Genomic DNA, 25,785 nt, shown 5'->3' with positions numbered 1-25,785 from the left:
GTTGACTCTTTTGCTTTTACCTTCTCATCCTCTGGGGATCAATAAACACACCATTTTGTGCAAAACTCTTTTCTAAAAACCAAAACTTCCTTTCTTCCCAAAAATACCAAATATTAGCATTATTACGAGTGTTATATGCTGGTGTGTGGTCCAGAATGCATGCTGAGGAATTGAGCATGTGAGGAATATAATTATGCATTGAGAATATTTAGTGTGAGGAATATGTGCATGGAGAATATTAAAGATGTTGCAAAACGGATTGGTCTGGAATCAGTTAATCATCATTGTCCCTTACTTTTTTGTTGTCAAGTACATGACGGGGCAAACTTGGATGACATTTTTCTATTTCTCATTATGTCTGATGTACTCATTTGAAGACGTATAGGTATGTAGGACGTAGGTATGTAAGCAGGTTTACGTGGGGATCAGGTCCAGAGCCTAGACTCTCTAAAAAGAAACAAGTACCATCCTATAATATATGTTGGTAATGTCTTCAGTACTTAGAGGGATAATGAAGAATATGCTAATTTTGTAAAACTTATACTTGTTATGTCATTTGTAGATTTTACAATACTGCCTGTGTAAGTATTTTTGGGATTTTTAGAGACAGCTTTCATTCACATAGTATTTTCAAGAAATTCCTCATGGTCAATTTCTCAAAAACTTCCATTCATATTTCAATATACATAGTATTTTCAAGAAATTCCTCATGGTCAATTTCTCAAAAACTTCCATTCATATTTCAATATCTACTTCACTTTCATCCAGGATATATTATTGTATAACCTAGGGAAGTATCCATTTTATGGTATCTTGGGAAATTGGGACTCTACAAATCTCGTTGACTCTTTTGCTTTTACCTTCTCATCCTCTGGGGATTCAACCGTTTCCCATTTCTTATCCTTAGAACACTTTTCTCTTGCCAATAATGACTTCTTCCTTCTTCAATAGGTGACGGGTTTAGTTTTCGTTGTTTACCTAACCCTTCAACCTTCAACTATAACTAGTGTGTCATATCTACCAGTTTCCGGTGGGTCCCCTGATAATAGAAATTACACGGAAAATATCGTCTGTCCGTAATGTCCATTCATGATGATTGATGAACCTGCACAGTGGCATTCGAGTATCGCACTTTTCAAGAATCTGTTTTGTTAGGCAAGTCCTATATTTACCAATGTAGATGTTTTGAAGAAAAGCTTAGAATCTATTTTCTTGGTAACCGTTTTGTGACTTGGTTTATCTTTAGAGAAACGGCAGGATAGCTCTTTTATTCTTCTCTGTTTACAGCACTATCAGAAACCAAGAATTTCTTATTATAACTACCTACTCCCTACTCGTAGTCATAAGTCAAAACTCACACTTTTACTTATTACCTTATAGCTACGTTGATTCAGTTGATTGATACTTGTAGTTTATTTAAATTACCATCCCTATAGGTTCTCTACAACCTACCCTTTCTCTCAAGTACGTACCTCTCGGGGAAGAACATACCCTAAAATTACCATACCCTTCATTTTAAGAAAACAAACATCTAATTTGACTATCGATAGGCAGACTATGTAGGTAATTCACAGTTTAAACTATATACTTCATGAACCTATCAATCCAGAATCTCTATATCAGGACGTGATGAAGGAACACTCCATCCCAAAAATAATATCTATCGAGATTGCAGGTGTACTTAAGGTATGTTTGAATGTTTAATGTCCAACAATTACTATTGAAATGATTCAAACTTTATTGAAAAGAGGCGTCAGAGAACACCCTTATTATAGTGCACAAGGGCATATAGGGGGTTGTAGGTACATATCTTCATAGAGTGAGTACATCAGTGTTTAACCAAAGAAATACAATGATTCTTACAAAATTATAACTTGGACAGTAACTAATAATATGTACAAGTATAGTAGCTAGGTAATTTTCTGGAAGAATTTTTGGACAAAAAAGTAACTTCCTATCTAACACAAAGCCTTCTCAGAACTTCTCTGAGTTTGGTTGGGAGACGTGACCGTCTTAATCAAACCAAGGTCCAAACCAGTCTCATACCAATTATACCTCATACCAAACCAATTGTAACTAAGATCTACATACATAGGTACTCAAAACAGAATGAAGGTGAAGACGATCAGTAACGTCAGATTCAGCTTTAACAAATGAATATATTGAATGAATATTATCATTACCGCCTCAATGACATCAAGTCATCAATTCATGAACATACAGCACCACGTGGGCTAGGTAAGGTATCAATTATGACTAGTTGTGTTAAGCCACAGTCAATAACGTCCCATGACAGTTCCTGAGTCTCCCAACACATTCCTGAACACGATCCCCAGTGTGGTAGGTTTTGTCGAACCCTTCCAGCATGTTTATTAATTTCCGAGACCTTCAACTACCTCCTTGATAAGAGTTTTCGTGAAGTAGCAGTACAAAGTCAAATGTTGGTCAATGATTATGAGTTTCTTACCAATTTTAGGTAAGGTCTATAAGATCTTCAAGTGGACATAAGTATGGGAACTTTTGATAGAGTTTTCGTGGAGTGAGCAGTACGAGTACAATGCTGTCCAATGGAACTTCTTACCAAATTTTAGGTAAGTTCTATAGATTCTTCAAGTATAGCCATAAGGCCCATAAGTATGGGGAAATGTGATCAAGTAACTACATTGGAAAAGTAATGGGTATTGGGACTGAGTTAGCACTTACTTTGACTAGACTAGATTTTGACTTTATGGCAAATATCTATGTAGATGTAGATAATTTTAACAAAATTTTCTAGTGGTATTTGGCCTATGCCCCACAAACAGTCCACATACTCAGCAAAATCAAAATCTTCGATTCCTTTTAAGCAAATCGTGGTTTTGATGTGATACGAACACTGTCAACTTAACTTGCATTAGAAAACGATCAATTGAGGCGTCAGAGAACACCCTTATTATAGTGCACAAGGGCATATAGGGGGTTGTAGGTACATATCTTCATAGAGTGAGTACATCAGTGTTTAACCAAAGAAATACAATGATTCTTACAAAATTATAACTTGGACAGTAACTAATAATATGTACAAGTATAGTAGCTAGGTAATTTTCTGGAAGAATTTTTGGACAAAAAAGTAACTTCCTATCTAACACAAAGCCTTCTCAGAACTTCTCTGAGTTTGGTTGGGAGACGTGACCGTCTTAATCAAACCAAGGTCCAAACCAGTCTCATACCAATTATACCTCATACCAAACCAATTGTAACTAAGATCTACAACAATCATTTATATCTATGTAGGTTTTCTAGGTTACTATCTACATTTAAGTATGTGTTGAATTGGTTTGGATTTACCATCTCCAGAAGACCAGGATGAAAATTCACATGTGGCACCTTTCCAATGACCTGAAATTAGTTATTTATGTACGTACAAGATCAATAATTCAAAGTTGACATTAATACTAACGTCTCCAAGATCTACATACATAGGTACTCAAAACAGAATGAAGGTGAAGACGATCAGTAACGTCAGATTCAGCTTTAACAAATGAATATATTGAATGAATATTATCATTACCGCCTCAATGACATCAAGTCATCAATTCATGAACATACAGCACCACGTGGGCTAGGTAAGGTATCAATTATGACTAGTTGTGTTAAGCCACAGTCAATAACGTCCCCAAATTTAAAACCTCAGAGTTAAGGCGGGTTCAAAAAGTCATAAACGAATTTATTTAGGTCATTGTTCACTCTCAACTTGTACCTACACAGTATTGGTTTTATGGATACCCTACAAGTGTTGATTTGGAATATTTTAGGTTTTTCAGTCCTCATTTTACTTTAATTTGGATGCTGTCACCTAAGTATAAATCCATGGGACTTAAAAAAAGATAAGAAACCAAGCCATGTCAAGGAACGAACACCTAACAAGGCGTTGTTGATTGTTGATTTTACCCTCAACTCTTTTTAATAATGATGGAAACAAGAAATATAAATAAAATTGTTTAGTCTGTGACCTGATAGTCCTTGTTAGGGAATGATGTATGTTCCGTTTAATTTCGAGGAGATTTTCTGTAACTAATTACACATTGTCAACCCCTTCAGACAAGCTGTGTGGTATTTTGGTTGAAGAGGAAATGAAATGTCATACATTTTGGTACTTTTCTACTGCTGGGATTCATGGAATAAAAGTATTCAAGGAACGAACACCTAACAAGGCGTTGTTGATTGTTGATTTTACCCTCAACTCTTTTTAATAATGATGGAAACAAGAAATATAAATTAAATTGTTTAGTCTGTGACCTGGTAGACCTTGTTAGGGAATGATGTATGTTCCGTTTAATTTCGAGGAGATTTTCTGTAACTAATTACACATTGTCAACCCCTTCAGACAAGCTGTGTGGTATTTTGGTTGAAGAGGAAATGAAATGTCATACATTTTGGTACTTTTCTACTGCTGGGATTCATGGAATCATTAAAGGAACATGATCTTTAGATATCAATAATCTGAGGAACTAAGACTTGGTATTATGAAAATAAGAAGACTTACAAGTCAGATTTAAAAAATTAAATTGATTCTAAAAATCTAAAAGACTAATTTATTGGTGGATCGTGTAAGGAAATTGTGCCACAAAGAAGGTAATTTGTTTTCGTCATCAATCTAGGTGTAAGCTGTTTAACGTAACATTCAACGGAGTAAGATTCAACATTCAAATTCTTCAATGAGATCAAGGTTCAATATCATCAATTTTATTTTACTTCAAATCTTCAAAAAGACGTCTTGTGAAGAATAAATTAGGTAGGTACCTAAATATGTACTTTTTGTGATGTATGTCAAAAGATATGTCCATAAGTTTGCATTTGGGAAGAACTTCAAATAAATTACAATGTGGAACTATGGACACTTCAAAAGCACATCCTGAAGACCTCAATTCTTACCCACTGTGGTGATCTTCAACACGAGATGACAGTTTCCCCATTTGCCAACGATGAAAAATGAAGCTGGGAGACATTGGATGAGAACATGAAATTAACGAATACAAAATTCATGTTACCTCAATTCACCTGTCCAAAATTCTGGTCATTAATTTTAAACAATCATCTTCCTAATCTAATCCGTTCTCATACCCTTCTCCTGGAAGACTTTGGTTGGGGTGAGAGGAAGAGAACAGTTCCCGTCAAGTGCAAATCGTTACCTACATAAATTGGTTCAATCCTGTACCTAATCTAGGTAACTTATCACTGTGGTGAAAATAATAGATATACTTTTTCAAGTTCTATTTCAGTGTTTCTCAAGTTCCATTGGGTCATTTTTATTCAAAACTTATTGAGAATTTTGCCTTCAAAAGTCCATTCTTTGCTGGATATCTAAGATTCCTCTATGTAACAGATGAAGTTACTCTCCGCTTTGCCGAGTTTTCCCTTCAAATTTGTGTTATCACTTTAGGACATAAAAGTCTAAGATGACCAGTCAGGGAAACTCCACACCTACATAAATTGGTTCAATCCTGTATACTTAATCTAGGTAACTTATCACTGTGGTGAAAATAATAGGTATACTTTTTCATGTTCTATTTCAGTGTTTCTCAAGTTCCATTGGGTCATTTTTATTCAAAACTTATTGAGAATTTTGCTTTCAAAGGTCCATTCTTTGCTGGACATCTAAGATTCCTCTATGTAACAGATGAAGTTATTTTCAGAAAGTTTCAGGTACCTATGTAGTCTTTTTTCTTCTTTTCTTTTATTCCTCTCTTTTTTGTCAGAAATTCAAGACCTACCTACTTACTCAAGGGCTTTCAAATCACTTTTCTGAAAGCTAAATTGCCAAATTTGATACAGAATCTTGCATATTTACTTATTAATCTTACAACAAAATTGTAGGTATATCTAGGTACATCAGGAGAGCCTGTGTTTCACTTTTTACAATTTATTCGTAGTCTTTGGTTCCCAACTCTTGTTGAGACAAGACTTGATTTGAAGACTTTGGTTGGGGTGAGAGGAAGAGAACAGTTCCCGTCAAGTGCAAATCGTTACCTATGTAGCGGCGCTGGCCAGAAAAAAAAAAAAAAGAAAAATCTAATTTTTTACGGATGCGTATCATTCCGCTTTTCTGAATCCCTGGAAACAGGTAATTTCATCAAATTCATATGAACTACATTTTTACTATGAAATTGAAAGCTAGATTTTAATTTTCATGTACATAAGTACAAATGTGGGTTCCTAATTGATTTTCCAGTTTATGAAAATTCCATATACGGACCCGGTAAAGGTCAAAATGTTGTGTTCAAAAATATTAGCTTTGGCATATTCATGTTAAGGAGACGCCTATTTTCAAAGCACACAGATAATTGTTGGGTACCGCTAAATGTTGGGTAGGTATGGATACCAGAAAAATCTTGAACCTAACCATCCGGCCTTGTAAATGTCGGTAAGCAAAATCTGAAAAGGGTTCCTAAAATTTAATACTTACCTACCTATGTAAGTCTGTAAAAAAATTGAACACTAAAAGAACAATTTCACATTTTTTTTAGAAATACCCATATGAGAAAAGAAAACGAAAGAAGTACACAGATCGAACGAACAGATAAGAGAGGAAGAGATGGATAAAAGATTGGCAAATATTGTTGCAAGATTACGGCATCACATGAAACATGACTGTTGGGTACCGTTAAATGTTGGGTGGGTATGGATACCAGAAAAATCTTGAACCTAACCATCCGGCCTTGCAAATGTCGGTAAGCAAAATCTGAAAAGGGTTCCTAAAATTTAATACTTACCTATGTACCTAAGTCTGTAAAAAAATATATACTAAAAGAACAATTTCACATTTTTTTAGAAATACCCATATAGGTATGAGAAAAGAAAACGAAAGAAGTACAGATCGAACGAACAGATAAGAGAGGAAGAGATGGATAAAAGATTGGCAAATATTGTTGCAAGATTACGGCATCACATGAAACATGACGTAGGTAGTACACCTGGAGAAGCTGCGGGAGGCTGTGATGAATTCGCTGAACCATTAGCTAACAGGATTATTAGAAAGAAATAATTCTTTTTATTTGGTCCGTGTTCTCAAAGAATACACCAATATTATCAAGGTCTTCTTCGTGTCTTTTATTCTGAAATTTCTGTATATTTGGGTACAAACATAATTTGCTTCTCAAATTACATCAAATATTTTTGTTGTACGTACTTTACCGAGTACCTACGTATTTGTGAACAATTCACTCAATCTTTTGTATAGTGTGTAAGAGAAATGTAATAATCCAAGATACCCAGATAGGTAAGCACTAGGAAGAAGTGTTTTGTAACATTGACAATGTTTCGACTGATATGGAGATTTTCATTTTCGCTTGGTGCAGTTTGGAATTCACGTTTACCCGTTGTAATTGGCTAATTCATGTAATTATTTAGTAAAATTTTCACTTCAGAGATAATGATAGGTATACAATATAATAAATGCTATTGAAAAAGTCAGCTAAGTCCATAAATCGCAATACAAACCTCCCATACAACTTACAGATGATAATACATAATAATTTATTTTTCTACTAGTCAAAGGGTTTAGGTATAATTTTATTGAATCATTTGAAGGAAATCCATGCAAAGGGTCGAAATTGTAGCAATTGCCCAAAACTGAAACTTAATTACACAGTTCTATTGCTGGAAGCTGAAGCCACTAAACGTTTAACTGCTTCTTAATTGATGTTAAAATATTCAATTAAAAATTATACTGAAGAGGTGTGTTATGGCTTCGAGTTATGAATGTGTGCAAATAGCTGGCTATGTTGTGTAAATTAAAAAGAAGATTCAAAATTGGTGGATTCCTGATTTTCGAAATTAATTTTCTAATTTCATGTTTGCACACAACCTGTCCGTGTTTGTAATTAAAATTCATGGGTGGCTCATGCTAATGTGGAAGGAAAAATTTAGATGGAATCTTATCTTCTCATAAGTAATGATCTAATAATCCAGGATTCCTAGATGACAACTCCTCAATATTGTTCTCGTTTGAGGTTGGGATGGTTTCAGGAATAGCGAAGAAAAGAAAATACAGTAGGTTATACCTTTAAATCATAGGAAAAATTTAGATGGAATCTTATCTTCTCATAAGTAATGATCTAATAATCCAGGATTCCTAGATGACAACTCCTCAATATTGTTCTGGTTTGAGGTTGGGATGGTTTCAGGAATAGCGAAGAAAAGAAAATACAGTAGGTTATACCTTTAAATCAAATGTGTCCAGAGAAAAGAACAAAATAGTATGACAAAATATGCTATGTAAACTGTTCCTTTTCCCACAGCCGCCGTATTTCTAGGCTGTAAAAATATTTTCACATCCAATGTTCCAAACTCGAGAAGAAATAATAAGCATCTCTTGCCATAAAAAAAGTTTTACAAAATCGAAAATTCTGTTCCTAATTTTGTGAGCCTTTTTTCTCGAGATTTATAACCAATAATTACAGAGAAACTGTAGCGACTTATGAGTAATTTATTTAGAGTATTTACTTTGCTTGTTTCTTGAGGATCACTTATCAACATTAGTTTTATGACCTGGGGCAGAATAGCGCACCTTGCACTGCTAAAACCAACACCTTGCGCGTTTGTTCAAGAGGCGAGATCGTTTTCATCGCGTTGACTATAATTACAAACACCGTAGAGAGACTACGGAGAATATTTCAGAAAAATAAACAATAATTACAGTGTTGAGTTTCTGGCAGTATCTGATTTTGATCTTCTGATGTGTGGATATCAACTTGGTAATCTTCAGCAGTAAGTGTTTGTCTTACACACGTTTACCTTTGCAGTTACTTCGAATTGAAAACGAAGAATTTCGATGATTAATGACCGAGGAGGTCCACAATGTTCAGTGAATTTGAGAAATATTAATAAACTGAATCGCATCAAGAGATGGTAGCCTGAGATTACAAAGGACCAGAGAAAGGGTAGTTTCTGAAAGTGGGTGGTATTTGTTATGCCTACGTACGTGGTTTGTAAGTTTTCGCATCTGTCCAGAGTACCTATTTCTGAGTCAATTTCATAAGCATGGTGTGTTAGAAGATCAAATTTAAAACCTCAGAGTTAAGGCGGGTTCAAAAAGTCATAAACGAATTTATTTAGGTCATTGTTCACTCTCAACTTGTACCTACAGTAGCATTTTGGGATGTTCATAATGATCGGGTTGAAGATGTTCAGGAGTTCAGGTGTGCTGGGTAGGAGGTTCTGTTTCCTTTTCAGGTTTGGGATGTGTGTATTTCACTTTTACTAGTAGAACGAATGGTTGTCAAGAACAAAATTATTAAAAAGAAAAGATAAGAAACCAAGCCATGTCAAGGAACGAACACCTAACAAGGCGTTGTTGATTGTTGATTTTACCCTCAACTCTTTTTAATAATGATGGAAACAAGAAATATAAATTAAATTGTTTAGTCTGTGACCTGGTAGACCTTGTTAGGGAATGATGTATGTTCCGTTTAATTTCGAGGAGATTTTCTGTAACTAATTACACATTGTCAACCCCTTCAGACAAGCTGTGTGGTATTTTGGTTGAAGAGGAAATGAAATGTCATACATTTTGGTACTTTTCTACTGCTGGGATTCATGGAATAAAAGTATCTACAGGCTACAGGTCTACCGGAGGTGACAAAGTCTTGTGGGCATACAGCATAGGTACTTATTTTATTCAAAGTCAAGTCAATTCCGTTTTGTTTCATTAGAAATGGAATTTCCTTAAATTAATGTGATTGAAGTGTATGAGAAAAGGAGGAAGTAGGTACATGCCTGTAAAGTCTTTGTTGAACACCAAGATAACTAGACTTTTCATTATTATCTAAGCGAGGACTTTTTGGGTATCTCTATTCAACTACTCACCCAGTTACGTAATTTTGACGATTGGAAACGTCATTTTCAAGAATTCCATCATATTATGGTAAAAGGTTGTATTATTTATTTATTTTCAAACCTTACCTACCATATCAAACTCCAAACTATCAATCAAGATGATTATAGAAAAAGGACTTAAATTTTAAATGGATTTTTATTCGTTTCTAATAAGAAGACAGGAATGATGTTTAAAGTAAACAAAGACGACTTAATAGACGGAAAGATACCAATGACAACCAAACAGATAAGCGTGGAATGATAAATCCTTTCAAAGAAAAGGGTACAAAACAAACAGACATCCGTGATTGAAGATAACATTGAGCTCTGGGGCTGAATCCCAAATAAATACCTAGTTAACTGGCCCATTGGATTCAACATTGTACCTAATATACAGGATTACAGGGTCTCTGTTGTGTCAAAAGCTCAAAGTTATAGGTATTCTCGTGACGGGGGTTTCACCCACCATTTGGCGACAAGTTTCCCGCCTTCTCAGTTTAATGGTCACCCACCCAGGTACTAGGTGTCAAAAGCTCAAAGTTATAGGTATTCTCATGACGGGGGTTTCACCCACCATTTGGCGACAAGTTTCCCGCCTTCTCAGTTTAATGGTCACCCACCCAGGTACTAACCAAGGGGAACGTAGCTTAACTTCAGTGATCTGTTGCTTCAACGTGCTATCGCCGCTCTTGGCATCGCTCGACTTCGCGTTACTAAAAGTCGCGCAACTACGCTTTCAACATGTGGCAGTGCGGCAGGCCTAATACCTAAACGGCCCACACTACTTTGGGAACGTAGCTTAACTTCAGTGATCTGTTGCTTCAACGTGCTATCGCCGCTCTTGGCATCGCTCGACTTCGCGTTACTAAAAGTCGCACAGCTACGCTTTCAACATGTGGCAGTGCGGGAGGCCTAATACCTAAACGGCCCACACTACTTCCCAAAACAGTCCCATTTGAAATCTCCGTAAAATCTTGTGGGCAACCCTATATATAGAATATTGTAGAGACTTATCCTATGCATTTGATTTCGTCGCTCTTATTGTTGAAGGGGTTGAATGAATATTTCCGATCAGGCGGAGTGTGGAGTGCAACATTTGTCTTATCAGATAGCGTCATCAGAAGGAAAGGATGCGTTCTCTCTGATGTCATTGTTAAAAAATAAGTTTTATTCTTTCATTCTTTACAAAACTAGCATAATATTTTCTTTTTTTAATTGTGACGAAGTACACAGCAGACTACTGTCAAAGGAGATCGATCAGAGATTCCACGGCTCCTGGAATTCCGGATACCAAGCCAGTAAAATTTGTAAAATGCACGTAATGAACACCAAGTAAAGTTCTAAGGAGGCACCTAAACTTTTAACTTAACAATCGAATGGTACCCAATTAAACATTTTAAAGTATTTTGTTTAATTGTTTTATTCTTTAGAACATGCTGCGACATGCTTACTATGAAGAACAACAATACGTCTGTGCTTATCCTGATGGCCATCCACAGAATACCGTACAATACTCATCTGGAGAAGTTTATCATTCTAGAGAGTATCATAACTTAAATGATAATGTTAATCAAATTGATTGGGCAATACAAGTACTTTCCGAAAAATTCGGAAATGGATTGAAAAAGGTCATAATGTCTTATTTGGATTCTAAAACATCGCCTATCAGTAATGTGTCTATTGATGAGAAAACCGAGCTGGAAACAAAGTTTGAACTTTATAAAATGGAAAATATTGCTTTGGAACAAAGAGAATTGATTAAGAATCAAAGGGACCAAATGGAGAAAATGAAAAACGAAATTAGTCAAATGACCAACAAATACAATGAAAATCTACAATGCATTCAAAGTCGATTTAAGAAGGAAATTGAAGAACACAAACTTGTTCTGTTTGAACTTTATAAAATGGAAAATATTGCTTTGGAACAAAGAGAATTGATTAGGAATCAAAGGGACCAAATGGAGAAAATGAAAAACGAAATTAGTCAAATGACCAAAAAATACAATGAAAATCTACAATGCATTCAAAGTCGATTTAAGAAGGAAATTGAAGAACACAAACTTGTTCTATTTTTAATAAGGTAGGTGTCTCTGTAAAATACTCGAAATAATGAGCTCAATGAAGCTGGTCTACGGCTAAATAGAGATAAGTGGCCGTGTTGAGGACAAAAATGAGGGAGGTTGAAGCAGATTTCAACTTCCTTCCATCTTTGCTGTTCATACAGTGAAATAGATGGTGAGGTCAGGAATCTATCTACAATCCAGGAATTTCTTCCTTATGACAATCCAGGAATTTCTCCCTTTCGCCACTCTTTATCAACACCACTAGTATATTGGATATACCTAGCTATTCCTTACTAGGAAATCCAAAACACCAAGGTATTACCTACGTGATCGTGAGATAATATTCCCATCCTGTTGGATTCACCATCGACCCATCCAGTCATTAGTGACCATCGAGCTGACAAGGAAATGAGTTCCTACGTAATGTCAGGATTTTTAGATTTCAACTTCCTTCCATCTTTGCTGTTCATACAGTGAAATAGATGGTGAGGTCAGGAATCTCCCTTATGACAATCCAGGAATTTCTCCCTTTCGCCACTCTTTATCAACACCACTACCACTAGTATTTTGGGTATACGTATACCTAGCTATTCCTTACTAGGAAATCCAAAACACCAAGGTGATCGTGAGACAATATTCCCATCCTGTAGGATTTACCATCCACCCATCTAGTCATTAGTGACCATCGAGCTGACAAGGAAATGAGTTCCTACGTAATGTCAGGATTTTCGTCATTGGCATTAAGTCATTAATATCGGAACAAACCTCCTACTGTCTGGTTGCAAGATGCAGCGAGACAGATTGATAAGATCTCTGTCCAAACCATTAGAATGACCTTCATGTCTGACATTGGATGCAGAGATTTTTATAGCACAAAAACACGGTATCAGATTAGGGTTGGGAACCCCGAGAATTAAAAGTGGAAAGATAATCCACCTTATGCTTGATAGAGTTTGCTCAAACATTTAATTAGGTGCATCTCGGCTCATTTTTCATTTACTGGAGCAGCAGTTCTTTACAAATCTTATTTGAATAAATGCATTCATACTACGAGAGTATATCCAGCCATCTCAAAGGAGATTCTAGTGATTCTACGAAAGAAGTCTTTGCAAACTTTAAAGAAACCTACCGATATACCGATTAAAGACTGAATAAGGAAAGTAAATTGAGTTTCAAGCAAAGAATACATAAGAGGGATAAGCTGAGGAGATATGAATATGAATTATACTCCCTTTGGTCCTTCTTTCTGGATTTGGGGATAATCTCTTTTCCTATCCATCTTTGTGAATACAAATTTATTGTTCTGGGATTAAAGTGATATATTTTGTGCATTAAAAGATTTGGGATTATCGGAGTTGGAGTTATATTAACATCTAATACCTAGAATCTAGATCATTTATTTATTATGGTTTGCTCTGGAAGCTATGTGTTCCTCGTAAAAGCCTTTCCCTTAGCATCAGTTTCATACCTCTAAAACTTATGGATCCTCTGGATTAATGAAGAGTCAGTATGTCCAATTTTGAATCCATTCGTTGTCGAACTCTTTACTCTTGTTCCACAGTGTTTCACCTGTTATAGTCCTAGATTTCTAATGAAGGTATACGGAATCCACCATAGACCTAGTCAAATCAAACATTATCCAAATTCACACGACCGTAAATTATTAAATTATCCCCCTATGTTTTCCTTCAGTAAGAAAACAAAACCAAGGCAGGGTTTAAAAGCAAGGAATAAAGGATTATGATAAATCATTTGTAACGCAAGAAATCCCAAAGAGCTTCGAATTGAAAACGAAGAATTTGGATCCCAAAACGGATATTTCCAACCATTTCCCGATTTTGAAAATTTGGACCGATTGCAATACTTTCATTACTAGTATAGCTCGCTATGCTGTAGTAATAGAAAGTAAAAATCACAAATAACTAGAATATTATTGAGGTCAAATTATTTTTTTGTGACACTATAATTTTATCATTTAAGACAGATAAACCAGAAACAACAAGTCTTGCCATTTTATCAGAAATAGGATAAAACACTATAGTAAATTTAATATACCTACCATCTATTCTTCAGGAATCATTGAGAAAATGTTCTACAATGTCAAGATTGACAATGACAACAACAATACTAAAGAATCGAAATCTCCAAGGCTCAGATCAAAGTCAAATGTTATAAAAGGAATCAAATTGACAAAAGTAAACAGTAATAATTATAAAAAGATTCCCGATCCAAAGTTTGACAGACAAATTTCACAAAAGAAGGCTATATTCAAAAAGCCAGACCATGAAAAACGAAATCTACTTTCTAAATTTACGACCAATGAGTCATTAGTTGCAAATGTTCCACCAAGTGGTGCAGTGTCACGTAGAGTATTGCCAAATAGTTCATATCGACCAGTCAAGGCAAGGTCACAACAAACTTCCTCATTACGTCCACAAACCTCAGTGGGTGATGGAAGAAAAAATAAATCTGAAAACCGATTATACAACTTTGTGAAAAAAGACCAGCAGCAAAAAGCATCAAAACTTCAGTCAAGGAGGAATCATGGGAGTGGTGGTTTAAAGCCGTTGAAAATGAATAAGCCCACACATATCAATTCATTAATACTGAAAGAAGCTCCAGAAATAAGTAAGATTCAAACAAAATGCACTGAAGTTGATATTCAGACGAGCTGTTTAATAGAAACTTTTGCGAAAAGTTGTCAAACATTGAGGCAATCTCAAATGGACATTCTAAACGTCAGGGCAATGTTTCAAAGTTTATTAGAAAAATTAAAAAATAATTTATGGGGATATGAGTTCACGTATGTTATTTTCCAAACCGCAGCCGAAACTTTGAACATGAAATCTTTAAAGATCAATAAAACTAAAAGATCCTCCATATCTATAGCCAAAGTTCTGAAACAAATTGAAAACTTCGATGAACTCTCAAAATTTAATGACAAAACTCTTGCACAATATGAAGTGAAAGAATTGATTGAAATTTTGAGTTGGTTGTTGAATGATACACGGTTTGAAATCAATGGAACTATTAACGCTTCAAAAATAGAGGACATTATGATTCACATTGATGAAAGTAAAAAATATTTCTTACCTCAAGCGTATTTTGAAGTAACATACAGCCAAGAATCCCAGATTTTCAAACACTGGTCCTTACTGCGAAGTAAGACTAATCGTGTAATTCAGTGTTACATGTTCATATCACCAACTAAAATTTACAAGTATTTACGACATGGCTTTTCAAAATGTTCCACCAGACAGTATGTAACCTATCAAAATCATTTGCCATTTCTCGAGGAAGAGACAGAACACTTTTTAATTTGGGATATCACGAGATCTCAGGAAGAGGATGAACTTATTATAATTGGAGTAGTCCACATGGTCGATGATGAACAACATTTTGAAGAAGCTATTTTTCATGACCAAATCATTTACAAAGTCAAAAATCCCGAATCTCTGATTATCAAACATGTCCTTTTATATTCACGAAACAAATATCGAGTCTTTATGAATAAGAACCCTGCATTACTAGAGCAGCAAAAGGATTACTTCAGCATTTCCAAGATCGACTACTACTCGTTCTTTCCAATATTCTTATTTATGTCTGGTTTATTGTTGCTCATTGCCTGTGGCTTTCAGTATTTCATTTCTGATGCTACAAAAGAAGAAAAGAAAGAAGAAGCCTCTATACTTTTAGCAATAGTTGAATATATTCTAAATCAAGCTTGATCTATTTGTGTAAGCTCTGAATTCTAATCATAAATCCTAAAATTCACTTGTATGATAATGATAGCTTGTTATATCATTTGATTAGGCGGGGTGACGTCGTAGTATTCCAAACTAAGTAATTAGCCTGTAAGCTCTGAATTCTAATCATAAATCCTAAAATTCACTTGTATGATAATGATAGCTTGTTATATCATTTGATTAGGCGGAGTGACGTAGTAGTATTCCAAACTAAGTAATTAGCCTGATGAGAGAGTGAAATAGAAGCAACATTGACTTTGGTTGATATCTGGATGGGTGACTATCCGATTTTTACCAAATTGTTACAGTCGCGTCCTTGGAACATATCGGGAACACATATCAAATTTCATTTCTCTACGACAAATGGTTCTTGAGATATTTTGTTCACAACTTTCTACTTTTTCCCATTTAAACTCAATCGGTCTTATTAATCCTTTACTTGAACTATTGTGAGCAAGAAACGAGATCGATCCAGATTATGATAAATATTGCTGTATAGAAAAATATTAATCACATTTATTCTCCTTCTCCACAACGCTTCGATAGGTACATGTGATTATATTGATATAAGGAGGTGGTGAGAAATGAACAGTGTACCACTATTAGCGGTGCTCAAAACCGAATGATCAAATCAGCTCAACTCTATCCGCAAAATCAGATGATTTGATGATTATGTATATTTCTCCCTTTAGATATTTCAATTAGAGATAGCCCAAATCCCATAACTATCCCAAGTTCAATATTTTGACAAAGTTTAAAGAAGAGTTCGACCCGATGCCGGTGCGGTGGTGGCGCAAAAAAAGCACATGTTTCAGCAATAAATGAGACTGTACCTATTAGAACTGCTTTCAAAAAGGGACTCTTGAGTCCTATGCGGGTTATCTAAATGAAGTTTGACTCTCTCGAAACCGAGCTATCTATTTGAATCTATTTCAATGTACCAGAATTGCTCACCAACTTAGAAGTTAGTCACATTCAACAAAAAGCGAATCTGGAAGAATTGGCAGCAGAAACCCTGTATGCAATATTTACCATTGTGGCATCAGACTATAGGTATTTCCACTTGATTTACCAAGAATAATTACTTCGTGTAGGTGGTACAATTCACCTTCCTAGGAGCTGATAGATCTTCCTGGTCATATTGTGAATGGTTGAGTGCACAGAACCTCCCCACTGTATGAAGTCTCTGACGTTTCTGAACTGATTTGATTTATCCTGAGGAAATGTTGACCACTTCCCCATAGGTCGTGTGCATTCTATGACTGATATTAAAATCAATCAAAAAGCAACAGCTACACAAAAAGATGTTACAGAGGTGTACCAGCTATAGATAAACAAGATGGTATTTGGTAGTTATTGCCTTTGTTTACCTACCAACAGGTAAGGTACCATACAAAATTATGTAGGTAAATAATTGACTTACATAAATATGACGAAGTACACAGCAGACTACTGTCAAAGGAGATCGATCAGAGATTCCACGGCTCCTGGAATTCCGGATACCAAGCCAGTAAAATTAGTAAAATGCACGTAATGAACACCAAGTAAAGTTCTAAGGAGGCACCTAAACTTTTAACTTAACAATCGAATGGTACCTATAAGAAGAAGGATAACAAAACAAACAGTTTTTCCAATTATGTTGTTACACCTGGATGGAGAAAATATAAATTAGGACCACTAATAGACTTCCTTTCTCGTTAATTAGCAAACTTTTCAGATGGGAATTTGGGTCAGGGTTACACAGTTTCCGTTAGCATGGAGGTCGGGACATCCTTCTACAATGGTGCCTTGTGGATGCTACAAATAAGCTTCTCGATAAATCGAAAGAAGGACCTGTGCTACTGCTACAGATAAATCTACTGTCAAGTTTGGAATGAAAATTTATGATCGCGTGTAATGGTTAATGGGGGTTTAAACACAGGAAATGTAAAGAGATTACTCAGTCCATTACCAATAGATCCCAAGTTCAAAACGAAGTTTTTTATAGTTGTTCGGAAGCTGAATACCCCAGATACAGTACCAATGCGACTTGATCCTGATTCAGGATAAAGCACATGGGTATGGTTCTGAATTTTTGGGAATCATAAAATAAATAAATGAGTAAGTAAGCAAGTGAAAAAAAGCATAGTAATATCCCCAACAACAGCGATGGTTGAGAAATCGTAGGTTTGGCTCACCGTTGGGAGAATGGTTGGCCCATCGATGGGAAATCGTCCATGGTTGGGGATCTGTTGGCCAACGGAAGACAATGCGCCAACCCATACATTTTGCCAACCACCAGAATTTAACGTGAGGCCAACAAATACCCAAAAATGTTGTTATGGATTGGTAATTGACCAAAGGGTTTTACTTATTAGGTCTAAAGGTGATCTAAAAATGATTAGCTAAATCAACCTGCAGGGTACTCACCTGTGTAAGTATTACATAAAACACCACTTCTATGATGTACCCATGTGCTTTATCCTGAATCAGGATCAAGTCGCATTGGTACTGTATCTGGGGTATTCAGCTTCCGAACAACTATAAAAAACTCCGTTTTGAACTTGGGATCTATTGGTAATGGACTGAGTAATCTCTTTACGTTTCCTGTGTTTAAACCCCCATTAACCATTACACGCGATCATAAATTTTCATTCTACTTCTATGACCTACTCACCCTTTCAGTTGCCTCAAATTGTTAACATCATCCTACATCCTGCTCCTAAAATGTACCTACCTACCTACCTACCATTGTAAAGCTAAATCAACCTGCAGGGTACTCACCTGTGTAAGTATTACATAAAACACCACTTCTATGACCTACTCACCCTTTCAGTTGCCTCAATTTTTTAACATCATCCTACATCCTGCTCCTAAAATGTACCTACCTACCATTGTAGAAGGATGCCCCGACCTCCATGCTAACGGAAACTGTGTAACCCTGACCCAAATTCCCATCTGAAAAGTTTGCTAATTAACGAGAAAGGATACCCGTAAGATCTTTTGAAAGTGAAAATATGAAATAGGGGTTAGGATGTTGGAAATATTTAATTATGTTCCGTCGAAAAAAAGAAGAAGACCTAATTTAGTAAGGTACCTAGTTATGATGTCCTCTAAAAGAAGAAAAAAGATTTCAACTTCCTTCCATCTTTGCTGTTCATACAGTGAAATAGATGGTGAGGTCAGGAATCTCCCTTATGACAATCCAGGAATTTCCCCCTTTCGCCACTCTTTATCAACACCACTAGTATTTTGGGTATACCTATCTATTCCTTACTAGGAAATCCAAAACAGCAAAACACCAAGGTGATCGTGAGACAATATTCCCATCCTGTTGGATTCACCATCCACCCATCAAGTCATTAGTGACCATCGAGCTGACAAGGAAATGAGTTCCTACGTAATGTCAGGATTTTTGTCATTGGCATTAAGTTATTAATATCGGAACAAACCTCCTACTGTCTGGTTGCAAGATGCAGCGAGACAGATTGATAAGATCTCTGTCCAGACCATTAGAATGACCTTCATGTCTGACATTGGATGCAGAGATTTTTATAGCACAAAAACACGGTATCAGATTAGGGTTGGGTAACCATTAGAATGACCTTCATGTCTGACATTGGATGCAGAGATTTTTATAGCACAAAAACACGGTATCAGATTAGGGTTGGGTTTCCCTTGTTTCGATCTGTGGTCATTCTGAGGCGTCTAATATCGTCTAAAGGCATTTAGAATATATACCTAGATTAACATCTAATACCTAGAATCTAGATCATTTATTTATTATGGTTTGCTCTGGAAGCTATGTGTTCCTCGTAAAAGCCTTTCCCTTAAAATCAGTTTCATACCTCTAAAACTTATGGATCCTCTGGATTAATGAAGAGTCAGTAGGTATGTCCAATTTTGAATCCATTCGTTGTCGAACTCTTTACTCTTGTTCCACAGTGTTTCACCTGTAGTCCTAGATTTCTAATGAAGGTATACGGAATCCACCATAGACCTAGTCAAATCAAACATGATCCAAACTCACACGACCGTAAATTATTAAATTATCCCCCTATGTTTTCCTTCAGTAAGAAAACAAAACCAAGGCAGGGTTTAAAAGCAAGAAATAAAGGATTATGATAAATCATTTGTAACGCAAGAAATCCCAAAGAGCTTCGAATTGAAAACGAAGAATTTCGATGATTAATGACCGAGGAGGTCCACAATGTTCAGTGAATTTGAGAAATATTAATAATCTGAATCGCATCAAGAGATGGTAGCCTGAGATTACAAAGGACCAGAGAAAGGGTAGTTTCTGAAAGTGGGTGGTATTTAGGTACTCGAGCATTTAGCTGGTCCGGGGGCAACATACAATGATAAGCAAGTTTGGAGTGGTCATTAACATTTTGGGATGTTCATAATGATCGGGTTGAAGATGTTCAGGAGTTCAGGTGTGCTGGGTAGGAGGTTCTGTTTCCTTTTCAGGTTTGAGATGTGTGTCTTTCACTTTTACTAGTAGAACGAATGGTTGTCAAGAACAAAATTATTAAAAAATAACATTAAAATGGAATACTCTTTTATCTTTTACTTCTACCTACCTCATACTTCTTACAAATACAAATGGTCACCAATAAGTGTGAGTATATACCAACTCCACAAACTCATCTACCAAGGATGAAAGCCCGTAGCATACCTCAGATCGATCCCTCATAGAAACCCAATACAAGAGTATCCGAAATAAAGGTTGCAAAAACCAGAAAGCCCTTGGGGGGGTTCCTCGTTCAATTTAATAGGCATAATATAATAACTGAATTAAACTCCTACATCTTTATTATTCCAGCGTTTCGGTTTAGATCACGATCCAATGAACACAGAGAATAGCGAAAATGCTTTGGAGAACTAGAAGACAGGGCTGCATTTATGAAATGCCTACATCCAATCCTTTTAGGCACTAAGAACTCTCCTAGACCTTTTCTCCTTCATTTTACCAGAAGACTGAATCTAACTGAGCAAATCTGTCTCTTGCCAAAAGAACATTTCTTCCATCGAACCGTTTTGAGGCAATGCGCCTATGATAGAAGGTTCATTGCCACCAGAAGACTGAATCTAACTGAGCAAATCTGTCTCTTGCCAAAAGAACATTTCTTCCATCGAACCGTTTTGAGGCAATGCGCCTATGCCTAGAAGGTTCATTACCTTTTTGAACAGTCACTCTTTTAATAAGACTCAATTTTTAAGTAAAACTCTGTAACTCTTGCCCCTGACTAGAAATATGTACCTACGAATAATAACACGAGGTTTAATATAATAAACACATCAGAACACGAGAGAGACTACGGAGAATATTTCAGAAAAATAAACAATAATTACAGTGTTGAGTTTCTGGCAGTATCTGATTTTGATCTTCTGATGTGAGGATATCAACTTGGTAATCTTCAGCAGTAAGTGTTTGTCTTACCCACGTTTACCTTTGCAGTTGGCTACCAAATGAGCTGTCAGTAAGTCAGTTGCTATGTTAGCATTGGCCGAAACTTCCTGTCTGGTTTTTTCATAACAAGAATCTTGTTTACGAACCGTTATGCCTACGTACGTGGTTTGCACAGTCACTCTTTTAATAAGACTCAATTTTTGAATAAAACTCTGTAACTCTTGCCCCTGACTAGAAATATGTACGAATAATAACACGAACACGAGGTTTAATATAATAAACACATCAGAACACAATACACTTACCGCCATACAATCGGTCTTATTAATCCTTTACTTGAACTATTGTGAGCAAGAAACGAGATCGATCCAGATTATGATAAATATTGCTGTATAGAAAATTAATCACATTTATTCTCCTTCTCCACAACGCTTCGATAGGTACATGTGATTATATTATTATAAGGAGGTGGTGAGAAATGAACAGTGTACCACTATTAGCGGTGCACAAAACCGAATGATCAAATCAGCTCAACTCTATCCGCAAAATCAGATGATTTGATGATTATGTATATCTCTACCTTCCCAAGTTCAATATTTTGACAAAGCTTAAAGAAGAGTTTGACCCGGTGCCGGTGCGGTGGTGGAGCAAAAAAAGCATATGATGTTTCAGCAATAAATGAGACTGTATTAGAACTGCTTTCAAAAAAGGACTCTTGAGTCCTATGCGGGTTATCTAGAAATGAAGTTTGACTCTCTCGAAACCGAGCTAACTATTTGAATCTACTTCCATGTACCAGAATTGTTCACCAACTAAGAAGTTAGTCACATTCAACAAAAAGCGAATCTGGAAGAATCGGCAGCAGAAACCCTGTATGCAATATTTACCATTGTAGCATCAGACTATTATAGGTATTTCCACTTGATTTACCAAGAATAATTACTTCGTGTAGGTGGTAGGTGGTACAATTCACCTTCCTAGGAGCTGATAGATCTTCCTGGGCATATTGTGAATGGTTGAGCGCACAGAACCTCCCCACTGTAAGAAGTCTCTGACGTTTCTGAACTGATTTGATTTATCCTGAAGAAATGTTTACCACTTCCCCATAGGTCGTGTGCATTCTATGACTAACTCTATCCGCAAAATCAGATGATTTGATGATTATGTATATTTCTACCTTTAGATATTTCAATTAGAGATAGCCCAAATCCCATAACTATCCTAAGTTCAATATTTTGACAAAGTTTAAAGAAGAGTTCGACCCGGTGCCGGTGCGGTGGTGGCGCAAAAAAAGCAAATTAATGTTTCAGCAATAAATGAGACTGTATTAGAACTGCTTTCAAAAAGGGACTCTTGAGTCTTATGCGGGTTATCTAAATGAAGTTTGACTCTCTCGAAACCGAGCTATCTATTCGAATCTACTTCAATGTACCAGCATTGTTCACCAACTTCGAAGTTAGTCACATTCAACAAAAAGAAACAGCAGAAACCCTGTATGCAATATTTACCATTGTGGCATCAGATTATAGGTATTTCCACTTGATTTACCAAGAATAATTACTTCGTGTAGGTGGTAGGTGGTACAATTCACCTTCCTAGGAGGTGATAGATCTTCCTGGGCATATTGTGAATGGTTGAGTGCACAGAATCTCCCCACTGTAAGAAGTCTCTGACGTTTCTGAACTGATTTGATTTATCCTGAGGAAATGTTGACCACTTCCCCATAGGTCGTGTGCATTCTATGACTGATATCAAAATCAATCAAAAAGCAACAGCTACACAAAAAGATGTTACAGAGGTGTACCAGCTATAGATAAAGTTTTCATTCTAAACTTGACAGTAGATTTATCTGTAGCAGTAGCACAGGTCCTTCTTTCGATTTATCGAGAAGCTTATTTGTAGCATCCACAAGGCACCGGTAATACCAAACTATGTGACGCTTTTATCTTCTCTTCTCATGAGTTTACACCTGCTCTTTAGGTGTGGCTTCACTCGGGTTGAAGCTCTTAAGTCCGGCTGTACCCGCTGGTCTTAAAATGCATTAAATTTAAATTTGTTTGAAGAACATCAAGATTGCACCTACTGCCTATTGATCTACCTGGGCAGTAGGTATACAAGGTTTCACATTGGGTAGGTACTTTTATCATTTGTTTTCTGTAGTACAAGTTTTAAATAGGTATGTTTATTAGATAGGTACCTACTTACTCATAAATAATAAATACCTATGTACGTACGAGTATCTCAGGATTATGATTACTTCCAAGATAATCATAGATATATTTTGTGATTATTTAGAAATTTAGATTTTGTGCAGATTTTAAAAGTATGAATTCTTGTGTTTTAGAAGTTGTATGGCTCTTTCCATTCCTCAGGATCTGTTTAGAATCCAAGTCCACTTATTTCAGAACTGAAGAGCCATTCTGGTTACCCTTAGCTTCTTAGTTAGAAATTTAGATTTTGTGCAGATTTTAAAAGTATGAATTCTTGTGTTTTAGAAGTTGTATGGCTCTTTCCATTCCTCAGGATCTGTTCAGAGTCCAAGTCCAGAACTGAAGAGCCATTCTGGTTACCCTTAGCTTCTTAGCTCATTTACATCGGATAAATAATGCTTAGATCCACCGGGTCTTGTAAAGCTTTTCTGCTTTGAGATTTTTCGAAACCTCTCTGTGGTTGTGGAGTCCAATGTTTCCCAGTTAAGATATTCCATGAGGATAATGTTACGTGATAACACTGTGCCACAACAAGAACAAGATGGTTGTTCCTCTGTACCGTTGATTCCATAAAAACCAAGAAGTTTTTAGAAGTCCTTCCAAAAGTTTGTCCAGTATAATATCAAAAGGCATCTCAAGACCCAACTCCTAATCAGTTAGGAATCATCACAGACTAATATCAGAATCTTCTAATCAGTCTGGGGCCGAGTGGACGGCAATTTTACTCCAACCATAGGCATAGGAAGTGTATGAGGATGAAGCCATGAAGTTAGTTTTTATGTTCATAGTCTATGAACTATGAACGTAAATGTGACTAGAGAATATACCAACGGAGATCATCTTGTCATAATACCTTCAATGTCTTGAGTCCCACCCAAGAGATTTGTGACTTCATCTTTACAAAGTTGAGAATCTCGGATTTTAAATTAGTTATCTGCTTCGTCAAGTATAACTCCGGTCATTATTTGGATCCCTAGAACTTCGAGGCTTTAGGAACGTCAATCACCGAGGCGTATGCCATCATGACATTGTCTCATTATAAAAAATAATGACTAAAAACTCATTAGCCTAGGCCCAAGATAGGCCAAGATGGAATGACAGAGGACAAGAGACAGTCACTGAAATAACAGAGGACAAGAAAGTGCATGGAGGTAGGTACCATATTCTGTAAATCAATGAACGGGACTTGAAGTTACCAAAAAGAAGTGATTGAAGATAACATTGAGCTCTGGGGCTGAATCCCAAATAAATACCTAGTTAACTGGCCCATTGGATTCAACATTGTACCTAATACAGGATTACAGGGCCTCTGTTGTGTCAAAAGCTCAAAGTTATAGGTATTCTCATGACGGGGGTTTCACCCACCATTTGGCGACAAGTTTCCCGCCTTCTCAGTTTAATGATCACCCACCCAGGTACTAACCAAGGGGAACGTTACTTGTTCTGGACAGGTTAGCTTCTTATGTTCACGACAAAAATATTATAATGAAATCATTTTCTTTCATGAGGAGAAAATCTCAACAGATGAAATTAAGAAAGATGAAAGAACAAAATGAGAAACTGAAACGAAAAGTGTCTCAAATACAACAGGAAATTGACGATTTGATTTGCAAAGAACACGAAACTGAGAAACACATAGCCCACATCTTAAACACACAAATTGATGGGTTTAAAGATAAAACATTCAACTATCTAATTGAAAAGTCTATAATCAAAAACAAAGACAATTTATTTCACAGAGTGCTAGTTGATAATAATACCCAAACAATAACAAGATGTAACAGATCTCTGCATAACCAATATATGAGACGAGATGTTTCGGCTATAAAAGATATCCAATCTACACCACCAAGTATAACAATTCCGCCAAGGACTTCAACTTTAACGTTAAAACAACGCACCAGAAGTAGCCAGACTATGGTAGCTCAAGATATTTTGTCTGTTAGAAGTGTACAACTATCTAGAAAATTTTGCAGATAAATCTTGTCTCAGTAAGTACCTAAGAGTAGTTAATAGTTATAAATAATCTCATAGCCCAAATGAGATCTCCATGACTGTATTGACTATTACACATAATATTATCACGACTGTATTGTAGAGAACATCTACTTGACACACGGAGAAATTAAAAGCAAAATAGAGTAAATAATAACAAGAGAAAAAAATCTGGTGTGAACATCACACGACTTTCTATTACATTTACGAAATACGTATTTGAAAAAAAAAAATGAAAATTTTTCCAAGTCCCAAGCCTGCGCCGCCCACGGCGGCCAATTTATGGTCGAAAATTTCCTAAAATACTCCCCATGTAATGAGGGATCATTAAGCTCTGAAAAGTCAAAGGGTTTCCACTAAACCTGACCAACTTATCTATAAATCAATAGGTATAAAAGCACTCCAACAAAGCCTTTCGCGATATTATACTGTGGGTAATCTTACTATTTCCCATTTATCTCATGAGTCAATAAAGAAAGTACCTAAGCAGAAGGAAAAGTAACATGCTTTAGAAACTCTTCAAC

At 36.1% G+C, this 25,785-nt stretch overlaps 1 protein-coding gene across 1 annotated transcript; it reads left to right on the top strand.

Moving 5' to 3' along the window:
- The first annotated feature begins 11,796 nt into the window (after nucleotides 1-11,796).
- LOC113472903 lies at nucleotides 11,797-25,252 on the top strand. The gene is made up of 2 exons (XM_026832701.1): nucleotides 11,797-11,916; nucleotides 24,705-25,252. The coding sequence occupies exons 1-2, from the start codon at nucleotides 11,814-11,816 to the stop codon at nucleotides 25,244-25,246; spliced, it is 645 nt and encodes a 214-aa protein (XP_026688502.1). The 5' UTR covers nucleotides 11,797-11,813; the 3' UTR covers nucleotides 25,247-25,252.
- The last annotated feature ends 533 nt before the right edge of the window (nucleotides 25,253-25,785 follow it).

The sequence above is a fragment of the Diaphorina citri genome, unplaced genomic scaffold, assembly GCF_000475195.1.
Source record: "Diaphorina citri unplaced genomic scaffold, Diaci psyllid genome assembly version 1.1 scaffold5, whole genome shotgun sequence".
Classification (NCBI taxonomy): domain Eukaryota; kingdom Metazoa; phylum Arthropoda; class Insecta; order Hemiptera; family Psyllidae; genus Diaphorina; species Diaphorina citri.
This window is presented reverse-complemented; position numbering and strand designations above follow the sequence as displayed.